Source organism: Dipodomys merriami, unplaced genomic scaffold (assembly GCF_024711535.1).
Source record: "Dipodomys merriami isolate MVZ:Mamm:240054 unplaced genomic scaffold, mDipMer1.0.p SCAF_1, whole genome shotgun sequence".
Lineage (NCBI taxonomy): Eukaryota > Metazoa > Chordata > Mammalia > Rodentia > Heteromyidae > Dipodomys > Dipodomys merriami.
In genome coordinates this window covers 139,112,811-139,128,479 of record NW_027202270.1, presented here as the reverse complement: position 1 = coordinate 139,128,479, position 15,669 = coordinate 139,112,811, and the positions used below count along the sequence as shown (strand labels likewise).

The 15,669-nt window shown below is 39.1% G+C and overlaps 1 protein-coding gene across 2 annotated transcripts in view; it reads left to right on the top strand.

Moving 5' to 3' along the window:
* The first annotated feature begins 465 nt into the window (after positions 1-465).
* Positions 466-15,669, top strand: part of Pcnx4 (pecanex 4) — a 31,307-nt gene continuing 16,103 nt past the window's right edge. Inside the window, exons 1-2 of one of the 2 annotated variants that reach the window (XM_070032419.1) lie at positions 466-646; positions 8,620-9,363. In XM_070032419.1, the coding sequence (XP_069888520.1) occupies positions 8,666-9,363 (698 nt within the window). In that variant the 5' untranslated portion in view covers positions 466-646; positions 8,620-8,665. Of the gene's footprint in view, positions 647-8,619; positions 9,364-9,911; positions 9,934-15,669 lie in introns of those variants that run through there. The other variant, XM_070032428.1, reaches the window with a different exon arrangement.

Sequence of the window (15,669 nt, the reverse complement as noted above, 5' to 3'; positions counted from 1 at the left end):
TGGCCTGAGAGTCTTTAACAGAGGTCGCTGGATCCGGAGAAACCGAGCTCCCCTGACGCTCGGGTCAGCCTACCAGGCCCAAACCCCGTAGCTGGATGCTCCCATTCCAGCCAGCAGAAGAAAAGCGTCCCGTCACCCGGGCAACGACGCCCTGGCGTAGGGGCGTGGCCTAAGTGAATGCTCGGAGCCAGCGCGGCCTCCCTTTCTCTGCTAAAGGCCGTGCCAGTACCGAGTAGGAACCGGAGTCCGCATTTATGCCTCGGACCCAGGCTGGGCGAGTGTGGGTCAAGGCCCAGCGCAAGAAAAGCGCGCTTCTGCGCAACTCCCCTTTAGGCCAGCGGCCCGACCCGCCAGGGGTGCGCGCGCAGGCGGGGAACGAGGCGAGCCGGCGTCGGCCCCGCCTCCTGAGCGCGCGCGCGCGCGCCCGGCGCCTCTCGCGAGGCTCTGGCGGGAGTTGACGTTAACCATGGCAACGGGGAGCGGCCCGGGAGGCTTGGGGTTTAGCTCGTTTGGGGGCCGCGGCGGCTCCTCGGCTTCCGCGTTCCGGAGCCTCCAGCGTCCCAGAGGGAGCGCCGGACTCAGTTTACCGACAACCATGCAGTGCCCCGGATGCCTCCCGGTCTCCTCTCCGCTCGGGTGACGCGAGGTACGTGCCCCCTCCCCGACCCTCGCCTCGGTTTCCCAGCCCGGCCTGGCGTCGACGACCACCCGAACGGACTCGGCGGGCTCTGCCGTGAGGCCCTGCCAGCGCGGCCGTCGCGCCGAGCCCAGGCGGTGAGGGGTAGGGGTCGGGCGAAGCCCTCCGGAGCCCCGTCCCGGGAACGGCCCGTGGGTCCCTGGTGGAGAGGGGGCCGTGTTTCCCCGTGCGGTGCGCCCCCCACGCCCCTTAGCTGACCGCCCGGCCCGCTAGCCCCGTGGGTCGAAGGAAAGCCCCCTCGCCGGGACTAGGCCGTTCCGCTGGGGGCTCGGCTCCCTCTACCCAAGTGCGCGCCGCTGACCGCAGCCAATCGCGCATCCTGCCTCCGAGCTACCTGCTCGGCGCCCATCTGTGCCCTCTGAACGCACGGCTGGTTTAGCGTGTGCTGGTGCCCAGGGGTCTTGAACTCAGGGCCCCCGGGATCGATCTGTCCGTCTCCCTGAGCACTTTCCCTCCAGGCTGGCCCTCAAAACCACGTGAGCCCCAGCTTCCCTGCTGGAGGTGAATTGGTTGCACCCGTGATCCTCAGATCTCAGCCTCCCGAGTAGGTAGGGTTCCATTCTTCAGCCCCCTTTTCGCTACGGTTAACTGTTTTGGTGGTTTCCTTTTCATTAAGTCGTTCTTGTAATTAGGACATTTTTTTCGCGATAGCTAGAGATGTTTCCCTCCCCCCTCCTCCCCCCCCCCCAATCCCTCAATGCCCCAAACTGTCTCACAGCCTCCAGCTCACCTGTTAAAATTTTTAGCAGTTTAACTGTTTGGAGCACTTGCTGATTACTTGTACTTTTCCGATTGAAAGGGTTGCTTCTGTTATTAGTTGCTGCAGGAAACACAAACGATCCTTTCTTTCTCAGTGGTGCGAGCTGTATTGAAACGTAATTCACATTCCTTACATTTGTCACATTTAAAATGGACACATTTTAGTATAGTCACAGAGCCTTTACTATCGTTTTAGAACATTTATCCTTCAAATCCCCCGTTGTCCACTGTCACTATCTCTACCCGCTCTGGGCAACCACTAATCTATTTACTATCTCACAGATTTGCCTATCCTAATAGGACATATTATGTAAATGTGGGGTGTGACTGACTTCTTCCACAGGGTCGGAGAACCTTGTTTCTGCCAAGGGCCATATTGAAGGCCATATAAAATTATCAGGCGAGAAACATGTGTACCTGCCTCACTATGTACCATATCATTCACAGGCCCTCTATTGTCACAAGTCATCATTCCTCACCACTGGTAGAATAATGTTTTCAGTTTACCCATATTAACTTCATTACTTTCCATTATGTTGATGTGCCCTCCTTCAGCCATTCAGCTATTGATGAATATTTGCGTTGTTTCCATTTTTGACAGTAACAATATTTTTAGTGTAAACATTTGTGAAGATGTGTTTTCATTTCTCTTGAGTATAATACCTATGATTGGAATTGCTTTTCCCAAATTAACTGCACCATTTTCCATTCTTACTAGGTGTGTTTGAGGGTTTTTACTTTCTCCATAACCTTGTCAATAGTTATTCTAGTTATTTTAAGCAATCTAGGGAATTTGAAGTGGTATCTCATTATGATTTTGATCTGCATTTCTCTAATGAATAATGTTGCTGATCTTCATACCCTGGCTTATTGGCTACCTGAATATCATCTTTGGGGAAATAACAATTTAGAATTATAGTGATAGCTGTCTTTGTATCTCTGCATTCTGACTGGCACACTCAACAGTTATCACCAGACTATTTTTTTAAAAATCCATGTCTACATACTTTTTAGAACTATTTGTTGGTCACAAATGTTTTTCTGTCCATCACAGTTCAGTGTTGATTTGTTTTAATTTATATCAAGCTTTTTTGTGTACTGAAAAACAGGCTAGCTTATTTCTTTTCCAGACACAACATTTTCTCCTTCCAAAATTAGTATATTTAGGGATTGTTGGGATAATTAAAACTTTAATAGATTTCCTTTTCAGTTTTGTAAAATACATTTAGTGCACACTGTTCATGTAAATATGAAATTCTTTTTGGAGGTACTGGGTTTTGAACTCGGGGCCTTCCACTTGGCTAGGCATACATTCTCTCACTTGAGCAACCCCCAGTCCTTTTTGCTTTATTTTTGAAAAATAGGATTTGGCATTTATTCTCTGGTTGGCTGGGACCCTGATCCTCCTATTTATAGTTCCCACATAACTGGGAACAGCATAGTTGCAATGATAGGTTTACACCACAGTGTCTAGCTTTTTTATTGATTGATATAGGATCTTGCAAACTTTTTTTCCTGGTTGACCTAGAACATGATTTTACCAATCTCTGCCACCTAGGATTGCAGCTAGGATTGCAGACAGGACACACCACACTCTAATACAAGGGAAAAAATTAAGGTAAACATAAATAAAACAATGAAGACAATTGCTAAAAGTTCTGTGTATATAAATTTATTTACTTATTTTTGCTAACCTTAGAAAACTACATATTTGGTGTAATCCAAACTGCTGTATTTTGTTACTTTCTTGTTTTCAGGGTTTTTTTAGTCAGGTGTCATGTATTGTTGGGGTAAACTTTGGATAACCAAGAATTCCCTCCCAGTAGATTGCCAACTTCTTGTCCTTCTGGTAATTCATAAGAAATATGAGTCAGATCCTAAATAAAGCAACATTTCTGTCTTGATTTTGTTGGCCTACATTCAGAGTAGCATATGAAGAAAGCATATGGCCTAAGTCAGTGTTGTGATGCCATCTTTATCCCTTAAGCTCCTTTTTTTCACAGCTTTTGTTTCCTCAGTCTTGAGCCATTTTCATTCAACTGTGCTAGAGATAGCAACATTAAGTACATCCAAATTCTTCCAAGAATTCAGTCTCTCAGAAGCATATACCAAATTATTACTCTGTGACTTTATTTTCAGTGCAAATAATCCAGGTTAACATTTATATAAATTTATATAAATTTTACTATTGCTTCCTGCAAAGAAAATACTTTTAAATTCTTTTTTAAAAATTGGGACATGTTGATGGTTTTAAACTCAAGGCTTTAGGGTGCTTTTACCTTTGTTCCTGCCTAGTTTTTCCTCTGTCTTTTTGTCATTTTTGTTGATTTGTTTGTTTCTGTTTTTATTTTGCTGTAAAGAATAGGTTGTTGTTTCCTACCAGGGAGCATGCCTGAGCCACATACTCACCTATTTTAGGTTTAGCATTATTTCTAAGATCACAAGTATGTACCACTGTCCAGCTTCCCTCCATGGAGGTAAAGTCTCACCAGTTTTCCAATCTGAGCTTCCCACACAACTTGAATGACAGATGTGCACCACTGTGCTTAGCCATGAGCTTATTAGAAAGGGGTTCATGCATATTTCACTCTTTATTAACCTTGAACCATGAACCTCCTGTTCTCAGCTTCCTAAGGACCTAAAGTTATTTAGGTGACACATGGTTTTAGTTCTTAAATAACTTCTTAAACGTCCCAGAATTTGTAATTTAATTTTTAATGTGTGTGGGCACACACACATATAAATAGAGAATCATGATTCTATGGGACTGTTTAAGGAGAGGGGGAGGAGAGAGGGAAATAGAGAGTGCATACTTTCAAAATATATTACAGCTATGGATGAAGATGACATAAAGAACCTCAGTGAAAGTTTTTGATCAAAATGGGGGTTGAAGGGATGCAGAAAGAGAAAGAAGTTTGATTTGGTTAAAATATAGTATATATGTGTCTTAACATGCCATAGTAAAACCCTTGGTGCAATTAATATACATTAAAAAATAAAATAACTAAAGTAAAGTGAAACAGTCTCTGTTAGGGGCACAAGTATCAGCAAGAAGTGGGAAGGCTTACAGAAAGGATGATGGGGATGAATATGTTTATTTACATGTATGAAACTTATTAAAATTATTTTAAGAAGGAGGAAGGGAGATGGGAAATATGATTGACAGGGATAAGTTTGATAGTGATACATTGTACCTATGTATGAAAATGTCATAATGAGCACCCTTTTGTTTTTTTGTCCCCTTTCCTTCTAATGAATTGCTAGAAAAAATATGTATCCATTTTCTTTGTATTCTTTTTTTTTTTTTTATTTTTGTCGGTCGTGGGGCTTGAACTCTGGGCTTGGGCGCTGTCCCTCAGCTCTTCAGCTCGAGGCGAACGCTCTACCACTTGAGCTACAGCGCCACTTCCTCTTCGTATTCTTAATGTTTTAAAAAATATCCATAGTTTAAATCAGTCTTTAAGTCTAATTTGGTGTCAAATTTCCCTCATTTTTTTCCTTGTGTACAACATTCCTCCGTCACTAATATACTCTTAACTTTTCCTTGTCATAGCACTGTGTGCATTATCTTGAACTCAGGGCATGGACACTGTCTCTTGGCTTATTAGCTCAAGACTAGCACTTTACCACTTGAGCTACAGCTCCACTTCTGCCTTTTTTAGTGGTTAATTGGATACAAGAATCTCAGAGTTTTCTGCCTGGGCTGGCTTTGAACCTTCGTCCTCAGATCTCAGCTTCATGAGTAGCTAGGATTATAGGTGTGAGCCACCAGCATCTAGCCTGCAGCCTTTTTAAAAAGTACCCCATTAAAGTAACTCAAATCCCCACCAAATTTTCTCTTCCGTGTTTCTAAGGCTTCTGCATGAACCTATATTTATATTCTCTTTTACTTCTTGGTGTTCTCACTTAATTCTTAATTGTTCCTCCCTTATTTTGTGGCTTTTGACTCCTGCTCTACATTTTCCCTTCTCTCGGTGTGAACTCCATACCTTAGTGTAGGAAAATGACCAAATTAAAAATGGGCCTCCAGATCTTTAAATTCTCCACCATTTTGTTTTGTGTGGGTAAAAAGAAGTTCTGTACCTCAGCCAGGGCCATCTTTATCATTTGTTGCTTTGGCTATCCTACTTTAGAAAAAATCTTTCCTGAGCCAGTAATATCAACTGACACCATGCCCAGTCCTATAACAGAAAAATAAATGAAGAAACTTTGAGCTTGCTTTTAAACAGGATGTACAGTTTTTGCATTTACTGTTTTGTGTGGGGCAAGGTATTGTGCAAGAAGTTTCAAAAATGGAAAATTCTCACATCTTTCCTTTGAAACAGGAAAATAGGTTTTCTAACTTTAATCATTAATATTCTACTAAATGCGTGAGACTCAATCTCAACATTTGTTCCTTTCCACAAATATCTTACTACTAGTAGAGAAAAGGAATGTGTATGAAAAGAGGTTTACAATACAAGAAATCACTACTCATCTCATATGTACTTCAGTAAGTACACTTACAGTATAGAACAAGCAGTCTCTTTTTAAATAAGCAATGTCTTATGTATGTAAGAGAGAAGAGACAGTTGAACCCAAGTACTTTGCAACTTTTTCTAAAATGATTAGATGGAGTAATTTTTTAAGAGGCCTGAACTTAAGGACTCTGTTACCCAGTGTCCATGCTCTCAGTTGGCGCTCTGCCACTTGAGGCACTCCTCTGGACTAGCATTTAGCTCCTTAATTGGAGAAATCTCCTAGACATTTCTGTCCAGGTTGAAGGATTATAAGTAGGAGTGACTAGTGCCTAGATTGGATCTTTTTGTTGTTGTTGTTGTTAATAGATGGGCTTGAATTCAGGGCCTAGGTACTGTCCCTTAGCTTTTTCACTCAAGAATGGCACTCTGCTACTTGTGCCACACCTCCACTCTGGCTCTTTGATGGTTAATTGGAGATAAGTCTTCTGGGCTTTCTTGCCTGGGCTGGCTTGGAACATACATCCTCAGATTTCAGCTAGTAGCTGGATCACAGGTGTGAGCCACCAGAGCCTGACTAGACTGAGCCTTGAAGTTCACTAAAATTACTAATTAGAGAAGGGAAGATAGCTTAGGCAAAGAGAAGACATAAGCAATAGATACACAGGAGGAAAAGCACAGGGTATGTTTGTAGGACATGGAGTTGATTGTCTGGAGGGCATCTAGAAATTTGAATAGGTTTCAGATGTTACATATTAAATGCACACAGTGTACATAGTACCCTTTTTGAAACTTGTAATACATATACAAACTACATAACCACACATTTGTGGTATATTCTTTGTTTTTAATGCAAATAGAATCAGCAGTTTTTATTTTACTTTTCAGTTTATCATAGGCAGCTACATTTGTAGATGTCTATCTCAAAACAGAACATCAGAATATTCCATTGTTTGGGATATGATCATAGGGTAGTCCACCAGATGGATGGAAACAAAATAAACTTTACAAGAGATCAGAACTATTAAAAGGAAAATAGATTTGTTAGTTGATTTTCTAACATGGAGCTAGAAAACACAGTTATATAATACCACTTTCTGGCTCCCTTTTCTAGCTAGCCACCTCATCTTAATTCTTGCTTTCCCTCAATACTGTAGAAATGGTCAGTTTTTTCTTAACTCTCTGAGAAAAACTTCACATACATCAGACCTAGTGACAGGGATATCTTTAATTCACTGTAGTGAATTGTGGTATTAATAGTATTGCCTTCTGCTTTTTCCTCCAAGGAAATTATGGAGGAATATATTTGATACAGTGGGAGTGGTCATAGATACACTATGACCCTGTCTGAGTCTAGCTCATTTGGGAAAATTGTAAAGTTTAGTTGAAAAACACATTTGTTTATGTATGGTTTTTTCTGTGATTTTTTTAATTTTTGTCAGTCGTGGGGCTTGAACTCAGGACCTGGGCTCTATCCCTGGTTTCTTTTGCTTAGGACTAGCACTCTACCACTTCAAGCCACAGTTCTACCTCTGGTTTTTGAGTGGTTAATTGGAGATAAGAGTCTCACGATCTGGGCGCCTGTGGCTCACGCCTGTAATCCTACTTTACGCCTGTAAAGCTACTCAGGAGGCTGAGATCTGAGGATCGAGGTTCAAAGCCAGCCCTGGCAAGAAAGTCATGAAACTCTTATCTCCAGTAAACCACCAGAATCCGGAAGTGGCACTATAACTCAAGTGGTAGAGCGCCTTGAGCTGAAGAGCTGAGGGACAGCGCTCATGCCCAGAGTTCAAGGCCCACGACCAACCAAAAAAAAAAGAAAAAGAAAAGAAAAGAGTCTCATGGGGACTTTTCTGCCTGGCTGGCTTCAAACTGTGATGCTCAGATCTCAGACTCCTGAGTAACTAGGATTATAGGCATGAGCCACCAGCGCCTGGCTCTATGATTGATTTTTACAGCAACACAGTAGAGTTTTAATAACAGAGCCTGAACTAAACCTGAAAATATTTGCTCGGTCATTTGGACACAAAGTTTGTAGACCCTTGTAATAGAATAAAAAGTTAAACAGCAAAAACAATGGGGAATGATGAAACTAGTGGCAGATTTAAATTGAGTATTAGTTTATGTATGTGTGTGCACGCACCAGCCCTCAAGGCCTAGGTACAGTCCCTGGGTTTTTTTTTTCTTGCTGAAGGCTAACATTCTACCACTTGAGCCACAGCTCCACTTTTGGCTTTTTTAAAAAAGTAGTTTATTGGAGGTAAGATTCTCATGGACTTTCCTGCCCAGACTGTCTTTGAGCTGTAGTCCTTATGAGTAGTTAGGATTACAGGTACAAGCTGCTGGCATCTGGTGAGAGTAATAGTTTTTTGGGACTGTGACCTCAGAAAAAGTTAGACCCAAATTTAAATATTATGTTCTGTGTAATAAAGATTATGATCTCATTAAAAACTTGAAATATAACTTTAGTATATCTATTTTGTGTTTTTAAAAAAATATTTAGTGCCTAGTATGTGTCAGGCAGTGGAGCCCTGATAAGAGGGCTCTCCTTAGAGTTTAAAAATAATAAATCTATTACCTACAAATGAAGTTATAAATCCTTCCTTGAAAGGAATTAAGGAGATAAAATAGAACTAGTGTCTCCCACCCTCTACTCCAGATTTTAAATGTGACATTTTAAAATAGCTTTTTTTTTCTTTTTCATAGAGCCTGCTGATTATGAAAAAGGATGTGGCTTTCAGACTAATCGTGAATGAGAAGCATGAGTCCAAATGTTCCTCTGCTGAATGATTACAAACAGGACTTCCTTCTGAAGCGCTTCCCACAGACTGTTCTCGGAGGCCCTCGACTCAAATTAGGCTATTGTGCCCCTCCTTATATATATGTCAATCAGATTATCCTCTTTCTGATGCCATGGGTTTTGGGTGGACTTGGGACACTTTTGTATCAACTAGGTGTCCTGAAAGACTACTCTACAGCAGCTTTTTCAGGTGGACTAATGCTTTTCACTGCATTTGTTATCCAGTTAACAAGTTTATATGCCAAAACAAAATCGGCAACAGTAGAACGAATACTAACCACAGATATTTTAGCAGAGGAAGATGACCATGAATTTACAAGCTGTACTGGGGCTGAGACTGTCAAATTTCTGATTCCTGGCAAGAAATATGTAGTCAATACAGTGTTCCATTCTGTTCTTGCTGGGTTGATGTGCGGTCTTGGAACATGGTATTTGCTCCCAAATAGAATAACCTTGCTGTATGGTAGTACCGGAGGCACTGTTCTACTCTTTGTCTTTGGATGGATGACACTATGTATAGGAGAATATTCATTAATTGTAAACACAGCTACAGAGACTGCAACTTTCCAAACCCAGGATACCTATGAAATCATTCCTCTCATGAGACCACTTTATATTTTTTTCTTTGTTTCTGTGGATCTTGCACACAGGTAAAAGCCTATCAGATTCTTTATAACTTGCTTTGTTTTGAAGTATACCTGATAAGAGAGCTCTTTTTTTGTGTTTAAAAATAGTAAATCTATTACTTAAAAATCATGAAGACTGTGCCACTGGGTGGTAAGTTGTTTTGATTAATTTTCAGACTAGTCTCTAAAATTTCATATTTTAAAACACTTGTTAAATCTTATTGAAGAAACAAAATGAAACAAAATGTCCATTTAGAGGTTTTAAGCAAGTTTTCAATCCTGTACTTCACTGTAGATAATCAACATTAAAACAAGCCTGGCTGAAACCAGGGACAAGAAACAGAACTTTCTTGGGCAGGGGTAAATTAAAATTTATACACATAAATATTAAGATTGAGTAAATGTAACATGAATAGAAAATATATTTCTAATTTTCTTATAAGAATGATATAGAGAGAAATTTTGATTTTTAATTTATAGAGTAAAAATTTTAAAAAGAATTTGCAAAATTGCTTGATAATATCATTTTCTTACCTTTTCTAAATCTGACTTTTCTTTCTCTGTTTCTGTAGATTGCAGCTTTCTCTTTCCCAGGTTAGTGTCCAGGTAGAAATGTACAAGAATGTTATGCATTGAATGTTTATTCCCTGGAAAAGCCATATAGTGAAGTCTAAAATCCCAATGTAATGTTTATTTGGAGATGGAGCTTTTGAGAAATAATTAGGTCTGAAGGTGGGACCCTAGTCTAATGGGATTAGTATCCTCCTAAGAGACAGCAAGAAGGCAGCCATCCTAAGCCAGAAAGGAAGCCCTCACCAGAACTTGAACATACTGACAGCCTGATCCTGGACTTCTAACCTCCAGAACTGTGAGAAAATAAATTTCTGTTGTTTAAATCATCCTCTTATTTTGTTATAGTAGCCAAAACTTAAGATTTTAGTACTGAGAAGTAAGATGCTGCTATAACAAATTATTTATAACTGGGTAATGGGTAGAAGGTGGAAGTGTTTTGACATACCTACTAGAAATTGAGTCATTAAGGGTAATTGTAATTATGTCTCAGATGGAAATGATGAATGTGTCATTGGAAACTGGAAGAAGGGTAATCCTTGTTCTAAAGTAGAAACAACTTCATTAAAGTATGTGCTGGTGTTTTGTGCAAGTGTGTGCTCGTGTTTTGTACAAGTCAGATTTTGTAGGAGATTAAATTGGATTTTTATGTAAGGAGAATGTGAAGGAAAGTGAAGAAATAGCTTGATTCTTCCTTTTTAAAGTAAAAGACAAAACAAAAAAGATGGAGGAGTTAAGAAAAATGATGATTTGGAAATTTACCATCTATACATATCGTAAAAAAGTGATGAGCGTATCAAAGATGTGACTAAATTATCACATAAAGCACATATGGGATTATTTGAGGGGGGTCCGGTCGTGGGGCCTGAGCTCTGGGCCTGGGCGCTGTCCCTCAGCTCTTCAGCTCAAGGCTAGCGCTCTACCACTTGAGCCACAGCGCCACTTCCAGCTTTTTTTTTTCTTTTTGCTTATGTGGTGCTGAGGAATTGAACCCAGGGCCTCAGGCATGCAAGGCAAGCGCTCTACCACTGAGCCACCTTCCCAGCCCCATATGGGATTATTTGAATAGAAACACTGCCAGTTTAAATTGAAAGAGATGGAGACAGGTAGAAATAAATAAACTTCTTGGATTTGACCAGATGAGATGTTAATACTAGTCAGCCGTGAATGTGTGCTGTTCTTCAAGAAAAGGAAAGAAAAACTATGCCCAACGTGACTCCAAGACTTTCAAGATCATTGTCTCAGTTTCAGCAGGCCAGATGCCCTCCACCTAAAGCTTTAGTGGCAGGACTACTGAGTACAGAACTCTTGGTTATTGTCAAGCCTTAACATCTAAGATTTTTTCTTACTACATTAGGGACTTCCACGTGATTCATCATCCTTTTTTTCTTACATCTCCTTTTTGGGGGGAGTATGTTTTTCCCATGTGAGTGCCACTATTGTATTTTGGAAATACTTAACTTACCTAGTTTTACAGGTTCTCAGTTGGAAAGGGATTTTGTTGTACCAAGGATAGATTGTACCTCAGTTTAATTTAGGTGATATTTAAAGTTAATGTGACTTTAGAGTTATTATTGCTGGACAAGTTAAGACTTTGGGCTCTACTGGAACAAAATTAATGTATTCTACATGTGAAAAGACATGAATTTGGAGGTAAGGTAGAGATAGAATGTTATAGACTGAACAGTCTCTCCAACCACCCCACCTCAAATTCTTGTATAGAAGCCACAACCCTCAATGTGATGTTATTTGGAAATAGGGCTTTTGAAAGGTTATGATATAAAAGGCACCTCAGTCAAAGGAATTGGTCCATCGGACCAATGAGAAGAGACATATGATGGCTTGCTTCCTCTGCAATGAGAATAGCGATAAGGGAAAAAGCTCTTAACAGAACTTGATCATACTGGCATTGTGATCTTTTTTTTTTTTTTGCATTAATTATTTTCTTTTTTTTTCCTTTTTTTTATTGTGAAAATACTGTACAGAGGGGTTACAATTACATGGGCAAGATAATGAGTACATTTCTTATCAAGCATTGTAGCCTCCTCCTTTGTTTCCCCTTCCCATCCCTTCCCATCCTCCCCCCGCCCCCCCACCCAATCCTCCCCCCCACCCTGCACCAAAGTTGTAAAGTTCATTTTCGACATAACAACTTGTACATCTCATTGTTGCAATGGGTCCACCTGTATCCCCATTTAAACGATTTGTTTTCCCTTCCCCTCCTCAAATTATACTGACATCAAATACAGTGAAAGCAGGGGTTATACTGTGGGGGAGGGACATACAAAGCAACAAAGAAATAATCTTATAAATGTGTTAAAAACAATCACATGAAAGAAAAAAACATTTGAGTACATATCTTAGGGTTCATTTCCCTAACATCACCTTATCTGACCTTTTCTGCTTGACTCAGACATATACTAGATATTGCAAATAAGGAAAACCATGGGACCTCTGTTTCTTTGGGCCTGGCTTACTTCACTTAATATAATTTTTTCCAAGTCTTTCCATTTCTTTCTTTTTTTTTTTTTTTTTTTTTTGGTCCAGTCATGGGGCCTGAACTCTGGGCCTGGGTGCTGTCCCTCAGCTCTTCAGCTCAAGGCTAGTGCTCTACCACTTAAGCCACAGTGCCACTTCCGGCTTTTTTCTTTTTGCTTATGTGGTGCTGAGGAACTGAACCCAGGGCCTCATGCATGCAAGGCAAGCGCTCTACCACTGAGCCGCCTTCCCAGCCCTGGCATTGTGATCTGCACTTCCAACCTCCACAAATGTGAGAAAATAAATTTCTGTTGTTTTAACCATGCCACCTGCCTTTTGTATTTTGTTATGGAAGCCCAAACTAAAAAAACATTTAAAAATACTTAGGATACTTTATATGCTGAAACTGACCTCCAGCTTCTGTTCCTATTTCTTCATACCTGATTGAACTACATTGAGGTTGATAGGGCAATGTAATACCAATATATAATTCTCTACCTAATCCAGTCCAGCATGCTGCTCATTAATTGGAATAGGCTCTTGGATTTTTCTGCCTGAACTGGCTTCAAACCAAGATCCTCAAGTCTCAGCCTCCTGACTAGCAAGTATTATAGGCATGAATAAGTAGTTCCTGGCTTATAATTGGTTTATTAATATTAACACCATTTACTAACTATAAGATATACTACAAATAAATGCTTGATTTTTTAAAAATTAGCAGTAAAAAAATGAGGTCAGGTGTGTGTACATTCTTTGTAAGATTCAAGTTGCTAACATTATTTTCAGAACATAAATTCTTAAGTTGCTACCTCATTATACTACATTTGAAATTAGGAATTATATACCCATTGACAATATATCTTTGTATTTAGAGCCCTAAGCTCTTTAATTTTAAGAAATCAGTTAATTTTTTATTTTGTTACTTTAGATTTTCACATTACTCCTCTGTAATGAAAGAACAAAATATTTCTAATTCTAAATTGTTCAATTTAATATACTGTTTTAATGGTTAATGTTTGATAGTTATGGTGATTATTTTTACAATATCTAAAAGACCAAGGCAGCCCCATATTTTTTTTTTTTGTGCCAGTCTTAGGCTTGAACTCAAAGCCTGGGCACTATTTTTGAGCTTCTTTTTCTAAAGGCTAGTGCTCTATCACTTGAGCTACGGCACCACTTCTAGCTTTTTCTGAATAGTTTACTGGTGATAATAGTCTCACAGACTTTCTTGCCCATGTTGGCTTTGAAACACAGTCTTCAGATCTCAGCCTCCTGAGTAGCTAGAATTACAGGTATGAGCCTCCAGCTCCTGGCACCCATATCTATTCTAAAGAATCAAATGATCAGTTTACCTCTTATTTCATTTTCAGAAAAATACACCTAAATAAAAAAAATTGAGATGACACAATGTAGTTAAACCATGTATAAAATGCACCCACTCTTCAATTATGGAGAGTGGGCAGAAATATCAAATTGTTCCTTGGGTTTATTTAAGAAGATTTAAGAGAAAACTAGAGAGCTGCATCCCATAGTTTATGAATTTTCTCTCTCCCCTTACTTTAAAAGTATATATAGAGAGACTGTATAGAGTTTTAAATGATTTTGTACATTTTGTTTTGTAAACACAAGCATGAATTAAATTTAGATGCTTAGCTCAGAGACTCAGGAATTATTTGGCTAAATGATATACATTTACATCCTTTTAGGCACTATACAGACTAATGGCATATGACTCTTAATGTTCAGAATTTGAAATATTTTTAGAGTTGTTAGGTTCAAAATTTTTTTCAGGGTAACAAGTTTGACAAGAAATGTACTTATTACCTTACTTATGTAACTAACCCCTCTGTACCTCACCTTGACAATAAAAAATAATAATAGAAACTTTTTTCTTAAGGACTTTTTTTTTTTGTTTTTTTTTGGTCATGGGGCTTGAACTCTGGGCCTGAGCGCTGTCCCTCAGTTCTTCAGCTTAAGGCTAGCAGTCTACCACTTGAGCTACAGCACCACTTCCAGTTTATTCTGGTGGTTTATTGGAGAAGAGTCTCACAGACTTTCCTGTCTGGGGTGGCTTTGAACCATTATCTTCAGATCTCAGCCTCTTGAGTAGGTAGGATTACAGGCGTGAGCCACCGGCGCCCTTCAGGACTGACATTTTTTACTCTAGAAAATTTCTATTATGTCATCAGAAACATTAGTTTTAAACATTTTCTCCATAAAAAAACCACAGTAATCATTTAATTGAGACTATGTTATATACGCAAGAAACAAATATGTTTTACTTGGTATACTTAAATTTACTTGTGAATTGATGTCCAATATCCTTATAATTGTTTATAAAGATACTGTTTATATTGTGCTTTTCCTTATTTAAGAACAAAAAGATTAAGGATAGACCTAATTTTGGTAATTTTCCTGAATTTGCATTATTTTTACACAAATCCTATGAGTGTGTAAGAGGAGTGTTGTCTTTTAAAAACAACAACTGTACAAATCTGCATGTTTTCCTTGACTTTCTTGTGGCTTGATGTGTGGCTTGATTTTTGTTGTTGTTGTTACTTGAGTGTTTTCTTAGAATGAAATGAACTCTAAAATTACAGAAAATATTGTCCTCTAATTTAGTATCACATTATTTACTTTGTGCTCATTAATTCTCCACTATAACAATTTGAAGGTACTCTAACTTGCTATAGCCTTGGTATTTCTGGGTAGACACATGTCTATATCATTATTATATTCATAATTGTTATACATTTGCTTCACCAAACCTTTAACTGGGTAAATATTACAAAAGTTGTCTTTTTCTTTGAAGCTTGGATATCTAAGTACAATTATGCTATCAATTTTGGACTTTTCTTTTTGAAAGTCTTTAGTAATCCATACTTACTCTGACCCTATTGGTCTCTGGACACAGTGTTTAATTAACGTTAGTCCATAATAGTGACAACATATTGATTCAGCTTTTTTTTCCTATGCTTTAATTTTTTTATTAAATTATTTGAAGCAATTTTAATAATTTTACATTTAACTATAAAGTTCAGTACTGAGTGTCAGTGTCTCTATTTACTATAGAGGCAGCTAGTCCTCCTCTGTAAGGAGATTATAATGGTAAAAGTCTATGTTCTGAAAACCACACTCTTGCTTGTACAAAATGGTAAGATTACCTCTTGTTACATCAGATTTTGAGATCTGAGAAGAGGACAGAATAATACAGAGAATAGGAAGAAGGCAAGACCTTTATGTCTTTGCCACCTATTAATGTATGAATGCTTGTTGGCTTTT